Source organism: Eleginops maclovinus, chromosome 5, assembly GCF_036324505.1.
Source record: "Eleginops maclovinus isolate JMC-PN-2008 ecotype Puerto Natales chromosome 5, JC_Emac_rtc_rv5, whole genome shotgun sequence".
Taxonomy (NCBI): Eukaryota; Metazoa; Chordata; class Actinopteri; order Perciformes; family Eleginopidae; genus Eleginops; species Eleginops maclovinus.
The window spans coordinates 20,540,061-20,555,705 of NC_086353.1; the positions used below are offsets into that span (position 1 = coordinate 20,540,061).

At 41.7% G+C, this 15,645-nt stretch overlaps 1 protein-coding gene across 2 annotated transcripts; it reads left to right on the plus strand.

Moving 5' to 3' along the window:
- The first annotated feature begins 1,539 nt into the window (after positions 1–1,539).
- pcdh18a (protocadherin 18a) lies at positions 1,540–10,023 on the plus strand. Of its 2 annotated transcripts, none has more exons than XM_063884830.1 (4): positions 1,540–4,359; positions 5,071–5,159; positions 5,774–5,946; positions 8,386–10,023. In XM_063884830.1, exons 1-4 carry the CDS (start codon positions 1,870–1,872, stop codon positions 9,195–9,197), a joined length of 3,564 nt encoding a protein of 1,187 aa, XP_063740900.1. In that variant the 5' UTR covers positions 1,540–1,869; the 3' UTR covers positions 9,198–10,023. The 2 variants fall into 2 exon arrangements, with proteins under 2 accessions (XP_063740900.1, XP_063740902.1); XM_063884832.1 differs by having other exon boundaries at positions 5,104–5,159.
- Positions 10,024–15,645: the final 5,622 nt, after the last annotated feature.

The window sequence follows — 15,645 nt, forward strand, 5'->3', positions numbered from 1 at the left end:
ATTATTCATTTGTTTTTGCAGATTCTGTATCTATCTATTCCTTAAGGTTAATTATGGTCTACGAAAAAATCATTCTGACAGTGTTGCCTGGGAAATTACTTCAGCTAAGCGATCAGTGAGGGTGAGTGGGGCAGTTATGAGTTTTAGTCTTTTCACGGGGGGTGCTTATTCTGGGAGTTCTGCCACAGATGGTCACGTATACAGTCGTGTCTCATCTCCCAAACCCACTGCTATAGTATTTAATTTGAATATTTATGAAGCTGGTATTGCAATAACTGAAGTCCCTATTAGCTGGGCGCATGTTTCCATCCTCTCTAACTGCCTTTGACGCGCGCAAGCTCGTGCACATGGTGAAATGTGTGAATGGATGGAGGGAGGGGAGGAGAAAGCAGCTTGGTCCTCTACTATTCCCCATGACAACTCATTTCCTCGCAATTGTGTGGGGTTTTGGGGCTCTGTTTGAGCATTATTTGGTCGGCTGTAATCGCCGGGTCCTGGTGCCAAACAAACCGCTCCAGATGGTCTCCAGAATGCGAGGTCCCCCTTGTATGCATTTGTGAAACCTTAGATGTCTCTCCCCCATTCCTTTCTTTCTCTCATTTAATTTCTTCATTTATCTTCTGTTTTTTTTTTTAATCCAAGCTGGTATGTTTTTTGCTGTGCTCGTTATCAAAAAAAAAACGTCCATCCTGCAGGGAGTTTGAAGTGATGTTGAACAGATTCATGCACGGGGACAGAGCTGTTCCTCAGCGTGACCAACTCTTTAAAGGCATTCATTAGAGTTCGGCTGCCTTTCAACGCGATTCTCCACACAGCTTACCCGGCTTATACTCTGCACCCACAGACAGCCACAGATGAGACGCATGTGAAAGAAAAAAAAAAAAAACACTCCAAACATATACCACAAAGTGCCTGTGCATGAGGAAGAGGGGTAGTCAGCTGTCACTTGGAAGAGCAGACCAAATACATTATAAGACATGCACATACAATGCCTTGCAACCCAGTGCCACTCAACTGTTTTGGATAGGTTGTGTGTGTTACATATAAAAAGTGTGCCTATCAATGCTTTAAAGGTGGTGGGTGACACTGCTGGTGGTTGAGGTGACTTTATCTTTGTCTAATGGTTATTTAGACTCTGTGCGTCTCCATGCTGTCTGGGGAGAACAGACCCAAAGCGAGGAACTCGTAAAACTTCCTAGGAGTGAAAAACGGCAGGATAAGCTTTTTCAATTAATGTTTTCTTCTTCAGTTTATTTTCTCCCTTGTCCATTGTAAGGGCACGATCGTTACTCTGAGAAGTAGGGTGAGTGAACCCCACAGGGCGGGGTGTTTATTTCTTTTTCTTACCCCCCCCCCCACTTGCGCCTCCTTCCCTCTCCTCTGGAGTTTGAGTGGCCACCAGCCAGCTTTTGATTTAAGAAGCGTTTGTCTTTGCCGGCATGTGAAAAGGGGGGCCGGGGCTGATGTACAACTAGTTGGTTAGAGGCGGGTTATTTTGGGCAAGTCTGTATGCAGAGGCAGCTCAAACGGAGAGAGACACTGAAGGAGAGCGCACGGCGCACAGAGCAGACGCAGGGAAGAGAGGGAGGAAGAGCGCACAGATTTCAGTGGCATTCAGATTCTCCTCGCGCACGCTGGATGCGCGTAACATATCTGTATGACAAGGAGGAGAGCCAGACGCACATTTGGATGTTTTTTGGAGATTACAACAACTTGAGCGAGCTTATCTTTAACATTTGACTGTTTTTCCTCTCCTCACTGCGCGGAGAGACATGCAGCTGCTGATTGAAGGAGCACAGCATTTAGTAAGTTAAAACCGGGATTGCGTTCGGAGTTTTGGGGGGGATTTTTGTTTTGCTTCAGCTAAAAATGCAACCGGGCAAAATGAGAGGACTATTTGTGACAAGATTGTGGAAAGTTGTGGCTGTTTTGGCGCTGGCGACTCAAAACGCCACCAGTAAGACATTGAAATACCAGATTCACGAAGAGCAAAAGGTTGGCACGGTTATTGCCCGTTTGAAAGAAGATGTCGCGGATGTTGTGGCTAAACTTCCGAGCTCCGTGTCGCTACGTTTCAGAGCCATGCAAAGGGGAGGCTCGTCTTTCCTCACAGTGCGCGAACAGGACGGAGAAATCAGCATCAGGACCAAAATTGACCGTGAGAAACTCTGCGAAAAGAATCTCAACTGTTCCATTCAATTCGACGTGCTGACGCTCCCCACGGAGCACTTGCAGCTTTTTCACGTCGAGGTGGAAGTGTTGGACATCAACGATAACGCACCCCAGTTCGCCCGTGCCGTTATCCCCATTGAGATCTCTGAGAGCGCGGCTGTGGGTGCGCGCATTCCCCTGGACAGCGCCACAGATCCTGATGTCGGGGAAAACTCACTATACACGTATGCCTTAGAGTCCAACAACTTCTTTAAGATTGATATCCAGTCCAGGACTGACGGGGCTAAATATGCAGAGCTGGTTGTGCTCAGGGAGTTGGATCGGGAGGTGCGCTCCGGGTATGAACTTCAATACACAGCCTCTGATCGGGGCGTTCCCCCGAGAACGGGTTCGACCCTCCTTAAAATCAGTGTCACCGACTCAAACGACAACAGCCCAATTTTTGACAAGTCATCATATGTCATAAATCTCCCAGAAAACGCACCTGTTGGCACACTGATCATTGACCTAAACGCAACTGACGCGGATGACGGCAACAACGCCAAAATAGTCTACTCATTCAGCAGCCACGTTTCTCCCAAAATAATGGAGACATTCAAGATTAACCCTGACAGTGGCCGTCTGACTCTCATTAGGCGCGTGGACTATGAGGCTGTTAACTCTTATGACATTGATGTCCAAGCACAGGACATGGGTCCAAACTCCATGCCAGCTCACTGTAAGATCCTGGTCAAAGTGGTGGACGTGAATGACAATAAACCTGACATAAGCATTAATCTCATGTCCTCTCAAGGGAATGGGGACGCAGCTTATATATCTGAGGCTTCTCCTTTGGACACGTTTGTAGCACTGGTTAGGGTGGAGGACTTGGACTCTGGGCTGAATGGGGAGGTGGAGTGCAAGCTTCACGGGCAAGGATATTTCAAGCTCCAGAAATCCTATGAGAACAACTACATGATTTTGACAAATGTGTCTCTGGATCGAGAAAAGAGGTCAGAGTTCAGTCTAACAGTGGTGGCAGAGGACCGAGGGACCCCCAGTCTCTCTACTGTCAAACATTTTACTGTGCATGTGACTGATGAAAATGACAACCCCCCACGGTTCGAGAAGGGTCAGTATGAGATCTTTAAATCTGAGAACAATGCCCCTGGAGCTTATCTGACCTCCATCATGGCCACTGATCCTGACCTGGACAACAATGGACAGGTGAGCTACTCCATCTTGGAGAACTCTGTTCACGGGAGCTCCATCTCCACCTATGTCACAATTGACCCCTCCAATGGCGCCATCTACGCTCTGCGCACATTTGATCGTGAGGACGTTTGTCGCATCTCGTTTGTTGTGCAAGCCACTGACGCGGGGAAACCACCGCTGGTCAGCAATGCCACGGTGATTCTGAACATTCTGGATGAAAACGACAACCCTCCAGTCATCGTGGTCCCCCAGCTGTGGAACTTCACTGCTGACGTGCCTGCGTCAAAGTTCACAGAGGCCGGACACTTAGTAACCGCTATTAGGGCGACTGATCGCGACACTGGTGTCAACGCTGAGCTCCTCTGCTCCATCGTCAGCGGCAACGAGGAGAGCTTCTTCATGATCGACCCAAGAACATGTGAAATCCATGCTAACGCAAGTTTGGAAAACTTCCCCCATGAACACGCTGAGTTGACTGTGGTGGTTAGAGATCAGGGTAGAGAAAACCTCAGTGCTAAGGCGGCGCTTAAAATCACTCTTTATGAGAACATGGAGAACCACGTCCAGGTGATGGACCAGGGCGAGTCTTCGCTCGATCCATCCCTGATCATCATCTTCTCCCTGGCGGCCATCTGCACTGTGCTCCTGGTCATCATGGTTGTGTTCGCCGCCCGCTGTAGCCGGGAGAAGAAGGACACCAGGCACTCATACAACTGCCGAGTGGCAGAATCCACCCACCAGCACCATCCCAAGAAACCTGCGCGCCAAATCCACAAAGGTGACATCACCCTTGTTCCCACGGTGAACGGCACGCTGCCAATCAGAGCTCACCACCGCTCTCCTTCGGCGACGCCCCCCATGGACCGAGCACAGATGGGGAGCCGGCAGAACCACCACAGCCGCCAGTCACTAAACAGCCTGGTGACCATCTCGTCCAATCACATTCCAGAGAGCTTCGCCCTGGAACTGGCTCATGCAACTCCACCAGTAGAGGTGAGCACACACACACACACACACACACACACACACACACACACACACACACACACACACACACACACACACACACACACGTAAATGATTCAGATACATTTCAAATATGGTCCCTCAGCCCCTTTCCAAATGTTCACTCACACACACACACTTTTCCTCACTAACACACACACACACACACACACACACACACACACACACACACACACACACACACACACACACACACACACACACACACACACACACACACACACACTAGCGTTCTCATCTTCACACAGCTGTTTCCGTTTGAGCAAATTAACTCATCTCCATGTGTGACAGCGGCTTAATCAACACTGCCCGTAGTTCAAAGTGACTCATTAAAACTGTTGATTATAGATGTGTCTTTGTCTTTACCTTGTTTGCACCCCGTCACCATTACCTTCATCATAACCACCTGTCTCACCCTTCAGTCATAGGTCTCCATATTCACATAGCCCCCGCCAATCTTTTTAAATATTTTATTTTAACATCATCCATTTTGTCTCAACCATTTCAGCTGCCTCTCCATCATCCATTTTGTGTTTACTCATCCATTATTTTGTCTTTTGTGTTGTCTCCCTCCTTTTTTTCTCCTCCTCAATTCCCATCTGTTATTCATCCCCCCTTTTTCGTTTCTTTCCTTTTATTTTTTTCTTTGTTTTGTTATTTTTTTTTTTTTGGATGTAGCAAGTCTCACAGCTTCTGTCCATGCTCCATCAGGGCCAGTACCAGCCCAGACCCAGTTTCCGTGGCAACAAATACTCCCGCAGCTACAGGTAATTTACCCCTATACCTCAGTCCACCTCCCCCTGAAAGATTATATTTTGTTTACTTTTCAAACCACTTGTTCTTCATTGTGTATTACATGTTCCAACAACCTGTTGTGAAGTTGTGCCTGTCAGTTGCTCAGTTACATGTAGATCATGATTGTATGGCGTTTAAATGTCTTTTTTTGTCATATTTCAGTTGTTATCACACCAATGTCATTCAGTTTTGAAAGTGTGCGACATATCTAAATGTCAATTTTCTAGGTACGAAAAAAAATTGGGTTCAGGCTGCAAAACATCATTACTTTCATCATATTTTTTCCCTATGATCTCTGGGTGATAGATTTATGGTTGCCCCTTGTGGCTGTTGTGATAGATTTATTGAGGGATCTAACTGCCTTTAGGATTTATGGGCCGAGCCTTGTCTAGATACTTGACAGACTCCAGGAGCAGCCTTAAGTTTTTATATGATAGATTTCTTTGTCAGCAGTGTCCTCTGAGATTTATTCTACCAGCAAAACACAACGCTTCCCAACTTTGTATTTGCAAAACATTGTTTTTCAGATATCTCCGACAGATTGATACTTGTATTTGTTAATGATTTTTCTTTTTGTCCCTCTTAGATATGCATTACAAGACATGGACAAGTTCAGCCTGAAGGACAGTGGCCGTGGGGACAGCGAGGCGGGGGACAGTGACTGTGACATGGGTCGGGAATCCCCTGTGGACAGGCTACTGCTGGGGGAGGGCTTTTCTGACCTCATACACCTCGAAATGCACCATCGACTCCACCCAGGTGAGCTGTAACTTATGTCACCTTCCCATCCTAACACTGTCTCATCTCAACCCCCCCCCCCCCAACTCTTCCTTAAAACTTCTTGCCAAAGAGCTTGTTGACACAGTTGACACCCTGAATAGCAGCAGCTCACACTCAACTATCACCTCCACGTCAGAACTTAATCACACCTCAGTTTAATGGTAGTATAGTGAAACAGTTGTAAAGTCATGCAATCTGATGTATTTTGCCTAGTGTTGTTTAAGAATCCATTAGAGGCAGGTGTAAAAAAAAAAGCAGGTAAAAATAAAGTTTTGCTAGGATAAACTTAATGCGCTTTCTGTGAATACTGGTTTTGCACTTTAACCTAGAGGTTCATTTTTTTGTTTCTTAGCATGTTACGGTACAATTCCTCAAGAATAATACATGTATTTTTATTATCCTTACTTAGAACATTGGGTAAGTGGTGCACTTCAGCCTCTTGTGGCCTAACTGAATATTACAACAACACGTTCAACAAATATCTGCCTAAACTTTTTAAAACTTTTTCTATAGATTTAAAAACAAGTAATTTAGAGAAATGATCCTGGAAAATACTTTTTCTTACTTGCTCAGAAGATAAAATTATTAATATTTTCTTATCAATCAACATTATTTATGTAGCCAAATATCTCAAAATACACATTTGTCTCTGGTGGGACGACGTCCCCAGTCAAAAGACCATAACAGTAGAAAATGAGAAACTCCAAAGAAACCGGTTAGCCTATATATGAAAAAAAAAAAAATCTTGGATTTATATGTTTAATCCCCAAAATAAAATAAAAAAATCTCTTGACTCTGAGGGCTTCCGTATTTTCCCAATCTGTTTAAATGTTGTTGGGTTTTTTTCTCACATTCCGAGACCAAACCATAATCGGTGAATTTAGCCATTATCCCCCGGACCACACGCAGAGTCTGGCCACCTTGTTCCTGACACATTTGAGCGCTATGGACAAACCCCAGACCTAAACCCATTATTTGGCTGTACACCTGCCTTTACAGCCACTCCATTCACCCTGTTCACAACACAATCCCCATTGTACTGAGGCCCATTCTTCCACACAGCCCTCATTTCCACGCTCGTTATCACACCGAGAAGGGTTACAGTGTGTTTGGCTGTTTGTGTGTGGCTGTGTGTATCTTAGTGTGTGCCCCTAAGTTAGAGTCGTGTCTGTAAAATCCTCCCCGGAGCGGGGATGAGTCGCCTGTCACTCAGCGGTATGCGTCTCTGTGTTTTTTTCTTCTTCTCTCCTTCCTTTCTTTTTTCCCCCCTCTTTTTTCTACCCCCCTGGTGAGTGACAGTGGCGCGCTTTCATGTCTGAACTGAGGAGAATTCATAGTAATTGCTTTTAGAATGATGTTATTCTCCCTCTCCCTCACTTACGCCGTCCGTCTCTCCCGCGCTCCTACATGCCTGAGAGCTCCTCGGCGTCTCTCGCTCCTCTGTACTTGTTAATGCATTCTCTATCTTTATTGAGATGGATAAAGGGAGGGGTGGCGGACATGGGCAGTGTTTCAGTATTTCGTTTTCTCTTCTCCCTTTGAGAAAGACTTGGAGGTGTTCAATCTCCTTCCTTCCTACCTCCCCTTCGCTTCCCTTCTTCTATCTCTTATGCTAATATGACAAAAGGGGAGGGAAAGGAGATAATAAACTGAAAGGAAGGATTATCCCTCTTTCTCTTCTACAGATTTAATTTGTTGAGATTTTTCTATTTAGATGTGGCTATTCATGCTAGATATGATAAAATAACTAAACAATCAAATCTCTGACTCAGCCTAGTATATTCAGGAGATGCGGGGCATGCTTGGCAGGGCAGCCACATAGTACATTAACATCTGTCTGGAATGCCATTTGGGAGGCTTCTCGCAATTATTCATTTATTTATCTAGTTCTACGGACTGTTGTCATACCTGGCACGGCCCGGGTATCCGTGCCGTAAACTGTAAATATCACCAATTTGGTCTTTCAAGCATGGATACTAAGAGATAATGAGGAAAAAGGAAAGTAACAAGTACGACACTGAGCTCTGATTTTGAGGTTAATGACAGAGCACTGTTGTCTGAAACATTTGTACATGGGGTAGTCATAAGAGTTGGCAAAAGGACATTGACCGAGAGCAACAGATTTATTACATTTTGGACATTTCAAAGTTTTTTTTCATGCTGGATTAGTTATTTCCAACAAATGTATAATGACATCGCATTACATAAAAAGAAAACCACCTTACCCTCCTTACCACAGGCTCAGGTTTTATGAATACTATTATCCAATTTTGAACATTATTTAATCTGTGTTTGGTTGTGCTTTGTCATTCTGTTTTTCTCCTCTGTGTATTGTTATGTTCTAGGCATTAAAACGTTTTTCAAAGTTTACTGCGAATGGTCCTAACTCATCCTATGTCCTTTTTTTTTTTTGTTCAGCTATGAGACTGTGCACGGATGAATGTCGCGTCCTGGGACACTCTGACCAGTGCTGGATGCCCCCCCTTACTTCTCCTGCTTCCTGTGACTACCGCAACAACATGTACATCCCTGGGGAGGAGTCCTCCCAGCAGCCCCAGCAGCTCGACGACGACGAGTCCTCTGTCGATTCGGAGCGCCGCAAGAGCTTCTCCACTTTCGGCAAAGAGTCCGGGAGCGATGAGGTGGGCGTCCCCGGAGAAGGGAGCGACGCTTGTGCGGATGCCGGAGGAGGGGCTGGTTCCCTCCTCACTGAGATGAACTCTGTGTTCCAGCGGCTCCTCCCCCCTAACATGGACTCGTACACAGAGTGCACTGAAACCAGTCCGCCTTCGTCCTCGTCCACCGCTGAGAGGGGAAGCGGGCGCACTGGCAACAACACAGGTAACCACAGTAACAGCGCTGTTCCTCAGGACAATCGCAGAGGCTTGTTGCCGGGTGGGAAAGCCCCTGCTTACCCTCCGGGTGTGGCTGCGTGGGCGGCCAACACCCATTACCTTAACCCCGGAAGTGGATCTGTGGGAAACAATCACGTCACACCCACTTCTTCCTCATCCTCCACGTCCACTTCCACCCCCACCAATGGACAGCCACCACACCTCAAATGGCTTCCGGCCATGGAGGAGATCCCGGAGAATTACGAAGAAGACGACTTCGAAGGCGTTTTCCATCAGGGCGGCAAACGAAGCGAAAGCCGCCACGAGCCCGGCATGGACGCTAGTGAGCTGGTGCACGAGATCAACAAGCTGCTGCAGGACGTCCGGCAGAACTAGGGGAGAAGTCATAGCATGGTTTCGCATTACACAACATCATGCTTGTTCTCTGTGCCAACATATACGACCGTCATGATGACTATTTTTGTCGTTTACTGTAATGCCTGTCTTGTTTGTTTTTTTTACCAAATATCCCTGATACCTCTCAGTGCAAAAAAGACTCCCAGAGAAAAAGTGAAAAACATGGCCCTGAAGTAGTGATCGGGATGATTTAAAGGCATCAAAGCGAGCGCTCTAAGAACAGATTGTTCAGCTGTTATAACCGTCTCTGTGAAAGTTGCGCGAATGAGTGATTTCAAACAGACAACAAGAACTGTACCCTTTCTTCATTTGTAATGTTTACAGCAGCGTGAACAGACTCCACAGGGAGGAACCAACTGTTGTGTGATCTATTTTTTTTTTTACAGTGTACAATATTGTACAGTGTTAGTGGAAATGATGGCAAACTCACTTGAATATTGTGCTACAGTATGTCTCCTGTTTTGTTATCATGGAATGTAACTGTACAATTTGACCTTTGTATTTTAAAAATACACTCTTTTTTACTTCTATATATTTATATGTGTCCATGTATGTTTGTACAGAAAAAAAAACAAATGTCTATTTTTTATATTTGTCACTGCATGTCTTAATATCACTTAATGTGTCTCTTATTCCTCTGCCCCTTTATTTTATAAAAACAATTGTATTTAATTTTGGTATTGAATGTGTGTGTGCGTATTAAAAAATAATCACATTCCAATGCAGTTCCATGTTGGAAGTTGGTTTTGTATGGTGACATTGTGACCATTGGGTGATAAATAAAGTGGAGGGATTCATAACAGTATACCGTATCATAACTTTTTTCAGACATTGCCTGACTGTCATTTTTTATTTCGCATAATGTTTTCCTCACTAAATGCCCCCCCCCCCCCCCGACGTGTCTTAGCACCCCCTAATGTCCAGTGAAAGAACTGCAGCACAGCCAAAAAACTGCCATGTGCTTCCCAGGCAAACTACCCGAGCCTCATTATACAACCATTCAAAAGCATGACTCTGCTAATAAACATGCCATTAGCTGTAAATTCATTCCCAAATGATCTCTTTAGATTAAAATGCATTTAAGCTTTAATTTAGTTTCAGAGTCTGTCTCAATGTCTCTCTCATCCATGACAGTATCACGCTTATGGTAAATACGCTAAGCAAATGAACAGCGTCTGATAATAGCTGCACATGATGAGAAATCAAAAAGTACACTGTGGCCATATGGGCTGGTAATACAATTAAATAGAAAGTGTGGGTAGTGAGCCCCTCCCCTGCACTCTGCTGATGATGATCATGAGGGCTTAATACACTCCTGAGCGAGAACACACAACGTGGCCCACACAGTCAGGAGACAATAGAGCGCTGAGCTTAAAAAGTGGGGGAAATTCAACAATCGAGGCTAAATGAAGCAATTAACCTCGTGAAATGGGGCTTTAACAAGGTAAAGGTTAGCAATTTGCATACACAAGCACAGGAGCACAAACATTCACACGCGCAAAACACACTTATGGACACACACAAGAGCATACAGTAAAGCGACAGATGCAGGTGAAAACAAACACACTTAATCTCACGCGTACATGCAAGCACTTATTAATGAGCTCGTTTGTCTTCATCATTAAAAGGCCAAGCTTCGATAAACAACAAGTGTTGACTGTGACTGAAGGGAGAAAGCATGCTAGGTGCTAAATTAGGGTCACCTCCCGCGGTATACTGATACTTCCGATGCTAAAATGAAATGGGAAGATTCCTAAATGTGTACGACTATAGGAAATCCTAACATACTTTAGGAATCCTATCTTATCTCAGGTTGAACAAATTTATAACAGCTTTATTTCTCGTGTAACCATTTTCTTTTAAACATACACAAAACTTGAAAGGTAGCTTTTATTTATGTTTGTATGACTGTTTTCCCAATTGGTCAAACACAAAATAATATGGGGCACAATATAAAGCAAGACCAAAAGCTAAATAACTAAAAACTAAAGGAAAAACAGTATTATTCTAAATATGCAAAACTATGACCAATGCAAAACAAGCTAAGCTTATCAATACATACAAAACAGCAAACCAAAACAAACAGCAGCAGGTGAACCTAAAAGCAATGAATAGTATTACCCCAACATGTCAAACTGTTAATTTGACTAAATTAAACTGTAGCATTGTGGACCTGGGTAAGAATAATTAAACTTTACAAGGCAGCATAACAGAGAGTACAAATGTGTTATTTCATACTGATATTGGCAATGCATGATGGATGATCTTTAGCAACAACACATTTCCTTGGCATGGGTTAATGGTGTGTGTAATGTGAAAAAAAGATCCGGTAGTGCTCATTTGTTAGCACTCAGGTAATTAATTTCCCACAAATACATCAGTGGTACTGATGTGAGGTTGAATAATGAACTCCAGCTTATTGTTGTTTTAGCAAATCCACCGTTAAATTGTCTGTCAGTCTCGCTTCTTGCCTTTCACTCATTTTCATTCTGAAAGCTGCTGTCTTCCATCTTCTGTCGCCATATCTTCCTCTCATCTTCCGGCTATTTCTGTCTGTCCATCTGTCTGTTAGACACACACACACACACACACACACACACACACACACACACACACACACACACACACACACACACACACACACACACACACACACACACACACACACACACACACACACACACCAATAGATATGTTTCTTTGTATACACACACATGCACCCACACAGACATTATAATTGTTAGTGCCCTTTTGAACTATATTTAATCTGAACTGTATTAGTTATAGTGTACCTCCTCAAGTACTTTCTTGAGTCAACATTTGAGGTACTTCACATTATACTTTTACCCAACTCCAAAGTGATATTTTTGAATCTTTTAATACACATTTTTTTACAGCTTTAGTTACTTTGCAGACTTAGGTTATTAATGCAACATTTTAAACTAATCAAATATGATATATCACTATTGATTATACCAAGAAGTATATACATTAATACAAATTAAAAAAACACATTTAACAGCTGCAGTATTGAACAAGCACCACATGTGTGAATCAATAATTTCATAATAAAAACATAGGGTTAATACTTGAAGCATAGAAAAATAATGACAACACCAGATTATTACATATTATGAAATAATCGTGATTGCAAACTAAATAAACAAAAAAATAAAATAGTAATTAAATGTAAACGATGACAGGACATGTGGTTGTGATACATGTAATGGGTCATACTGAAAAAAAATATTGGTACTTTAGGTATATTTAGAATATGTTTGTACTGTAACTTGTATCAAGAGTTCTTTTTACTTTTGTATTGATATTTTAACTTAAGTTAAACATCTCCCTTTGCATTTCGTTTCCAATATGTGTTGATTGTTATTATGACAGGAAATTAAGAAGGTGAAGGCGTAAGTCGTGCAGGGTTATTGGGTCTGCTCGCATTTGAAGTCAAACACACCACACTGACCCCTGAGTGTGCGTACACACACACACACACACACACACACACACACACACACACACACACACACACACACACACACACTCAGTGTCGGGGAACAGGATATTGGCAGGCCTGTAATATAAACAGAGCTCAGGTGCTGTGTATACAACAAGTCACTATGATAAAGCTGCCGGAGCGTGTATGTCTCATACAGTACCTTATTGCTTAAGAAATGTCTTTTTTTATTTCATTTTATCTAGTTATTTACTTTACTTTTTCCCCTTTTTCTTTGGTAATTATAACAGAGATTTTGGATAACTATATGGATGTAAATATATTTGGATGCATGCATTATATTAACATTATGCATATTCATATACGTGATATTATACTTATGCTTATGTTCAAGCATTGTTGAACACTGAATAGCATTATATAAATGTCATTATTATTATCATTATTATATGGATGCATTTGATTATTTTGTTTTTGCATGACTGAGTCTATAAAAGAAACACATAATAATTAAAAACAGCTATTGCAGATATGTGTAAATATATTGGATACTTTTAATTTATTGTATTGCAATAAAAGTTTTTCTTTTTAAAGAAATGTATTATGAGTTTTAGTCAGCTGGCTCTTTGATGTTGGGTCTATTCTCATTCACAATTCCAGTTGCAGTCATGTGTGCAGAGCGTACTTGTCCAACAGCCTGTCAATCCTAATGAAGGAGGATTTACTTGCAGCTTCAAAGCAAGTGCAGCCTGGGAGACGCTACTCAGGGCAGAATCAAAAACTCTTTATTTATAGTCAAACTCGCTGCTTCACCTCGAAACTGAGATTTGAAGGAGAAGAACACAGGAAGTGAAACCCCTAAATTGCTGACACATTGATATTGAAGTAACCACAAGTATACATGACTCTACATATGGGTAATATGTTAAAATGGGAAAGTGTAGACAGATATATACTTTTACATTCTAGAAGTGAAGATGTAGGACTGGAGGTTTGAATTATAGCCAGCAACGTTAGATTTAAAAAATACCTCTCTCTGTGCATGTGCATTTTAACCTGTATACACAAAATACAGGACAAATGCATAAGAATACAGTTAATAATTACTTAAGCATTAAGGAGTACACATTTTTGACTCAACAGGAAACGCACAGGTGTTACTAATGACATTAATGATGGCTCTGCTACAGCGTGTCATGCAATTAGCGGTGTTATTAGTCACACCTGCCTGTCAAATTGCCTGCTTTGAAAAAGGTGGATTTCACTAAACATTTTTGGAAAAGTATCAGGAAATCAAACTGTAAAAACTGTGTATCCAACTTATGTTCACAGGTATATTGTGCACTCGGCATAATTTAATATTTCTTCTGCATTGTATGAACATTTCACTGGAGAAAATCACTTTGAGTAGATGTACGCGTAGCATAATCTAATCTTTCAAACAACAAAAAAGACCTATTCAAATGAATGCATGCGTACCAAAGAAAATAGCATTAATTTCCTCTAGAAAATCTGTTTTTGGGTTGCAAAAAAGTAAATGGGACAAGTGCCACATCAAATCACAGTAGACATAATATTTAATAAAGGCAATATATTTGGAAATATCAATCTAAATTAAGTACTGAGGAGCTGCAAGGAAGCCCAGGAATATAAATGGTATTCGACAGAGGTAATAAACAATTCCTTGTTTGGCACAGATGCTTATAAAAAATCAAACCAGGATAATTTTAATATATTATTTAATAATAATGTGAATAATGTTTCAAAAGTGATCATTCATAAAATAGTAATAGCCGTATGATTTAAGTCCAATGCTGCTGGATAAGAATCTTATAGCCCGTGGCTAAACTGTTAAACCAAAATACATCTCTCATTCCTCTGAATGAACAGATCCTCTTATCATCAGATGTGGAAAGTACATTTACTCAAGTAACTAGATTCTTGTTCTTGACTTGAGTATTTCCATTTATTCTACTTCACAATCTAAACCACTGCCTTTTGGAAGCAAACATGTACATTTTACTCTACTAAACTAACTTTTCAAGATCAGTAACTAGTTACTTTTTGAGCTTAATACTATAAAAACAAAAATAAATCAACTCATGCCTTATGATGTGCTATTATGGATTAAGATACGTATATAAAAGTAGTATAAAAAGTTATTAAAGGTATCTCCTCCTTTGCAAGTTGTTCTACTAAAACGATGAACACATTAATGTGTCAATACTGTGACCTGTGATATAATATATACTGTATCTCCAAAAATGATCACTTTGGATGAGGATAGCTTTTAGATGTGGTGCTACTTTACACTTTTACTCAATTGAAAGGCAAATATTGTATTTTTTACTCCACTACATTTATTTAACGCTCACATTTACTTTGCACATAAACACTCGGTAAGATGAATGATATAGTACTGTACTACTATTTGGTTACCATTGCCAAACTCCAATACTAAAATGCTCTTACATATGAGTGATGAAAACAGGATATTATAGTAGCCATAATAATGTACTACTTTGAAAAGATCCATACAGCACAACGAGTACTTTTACTTTGGATGCTCAGTTCTGTATTTAACTCTCTACTGTAACACTAACCCTAACCCTGTTACCCCAAACCTTTGTTGATGCTACTATTTTGCACTTTTACAAAAGAAACCGTTTCAATGCAGGACTTTTACTTGTAGGACAGTATTTCTACACTGCAGTATTATTACTTTTACTCGAGTATAAGATGTGAGAACTTCTTCCTTAACTGCTTTTCATCCATGATTGGTTTGAATTATCTCCTCAGGTATTACTTTCATAAAAAGAAACGGCTCAAAATACAATAGATTATTTTAAAATTGAATAATGTGTTTACTGGCTGCTATATCCACTGCTTTTATTTGTTCACTTACTTGATGATGCTTCTACGTATTCGTCACCTTGGATGTGTATTACACTTTACTGGACAACA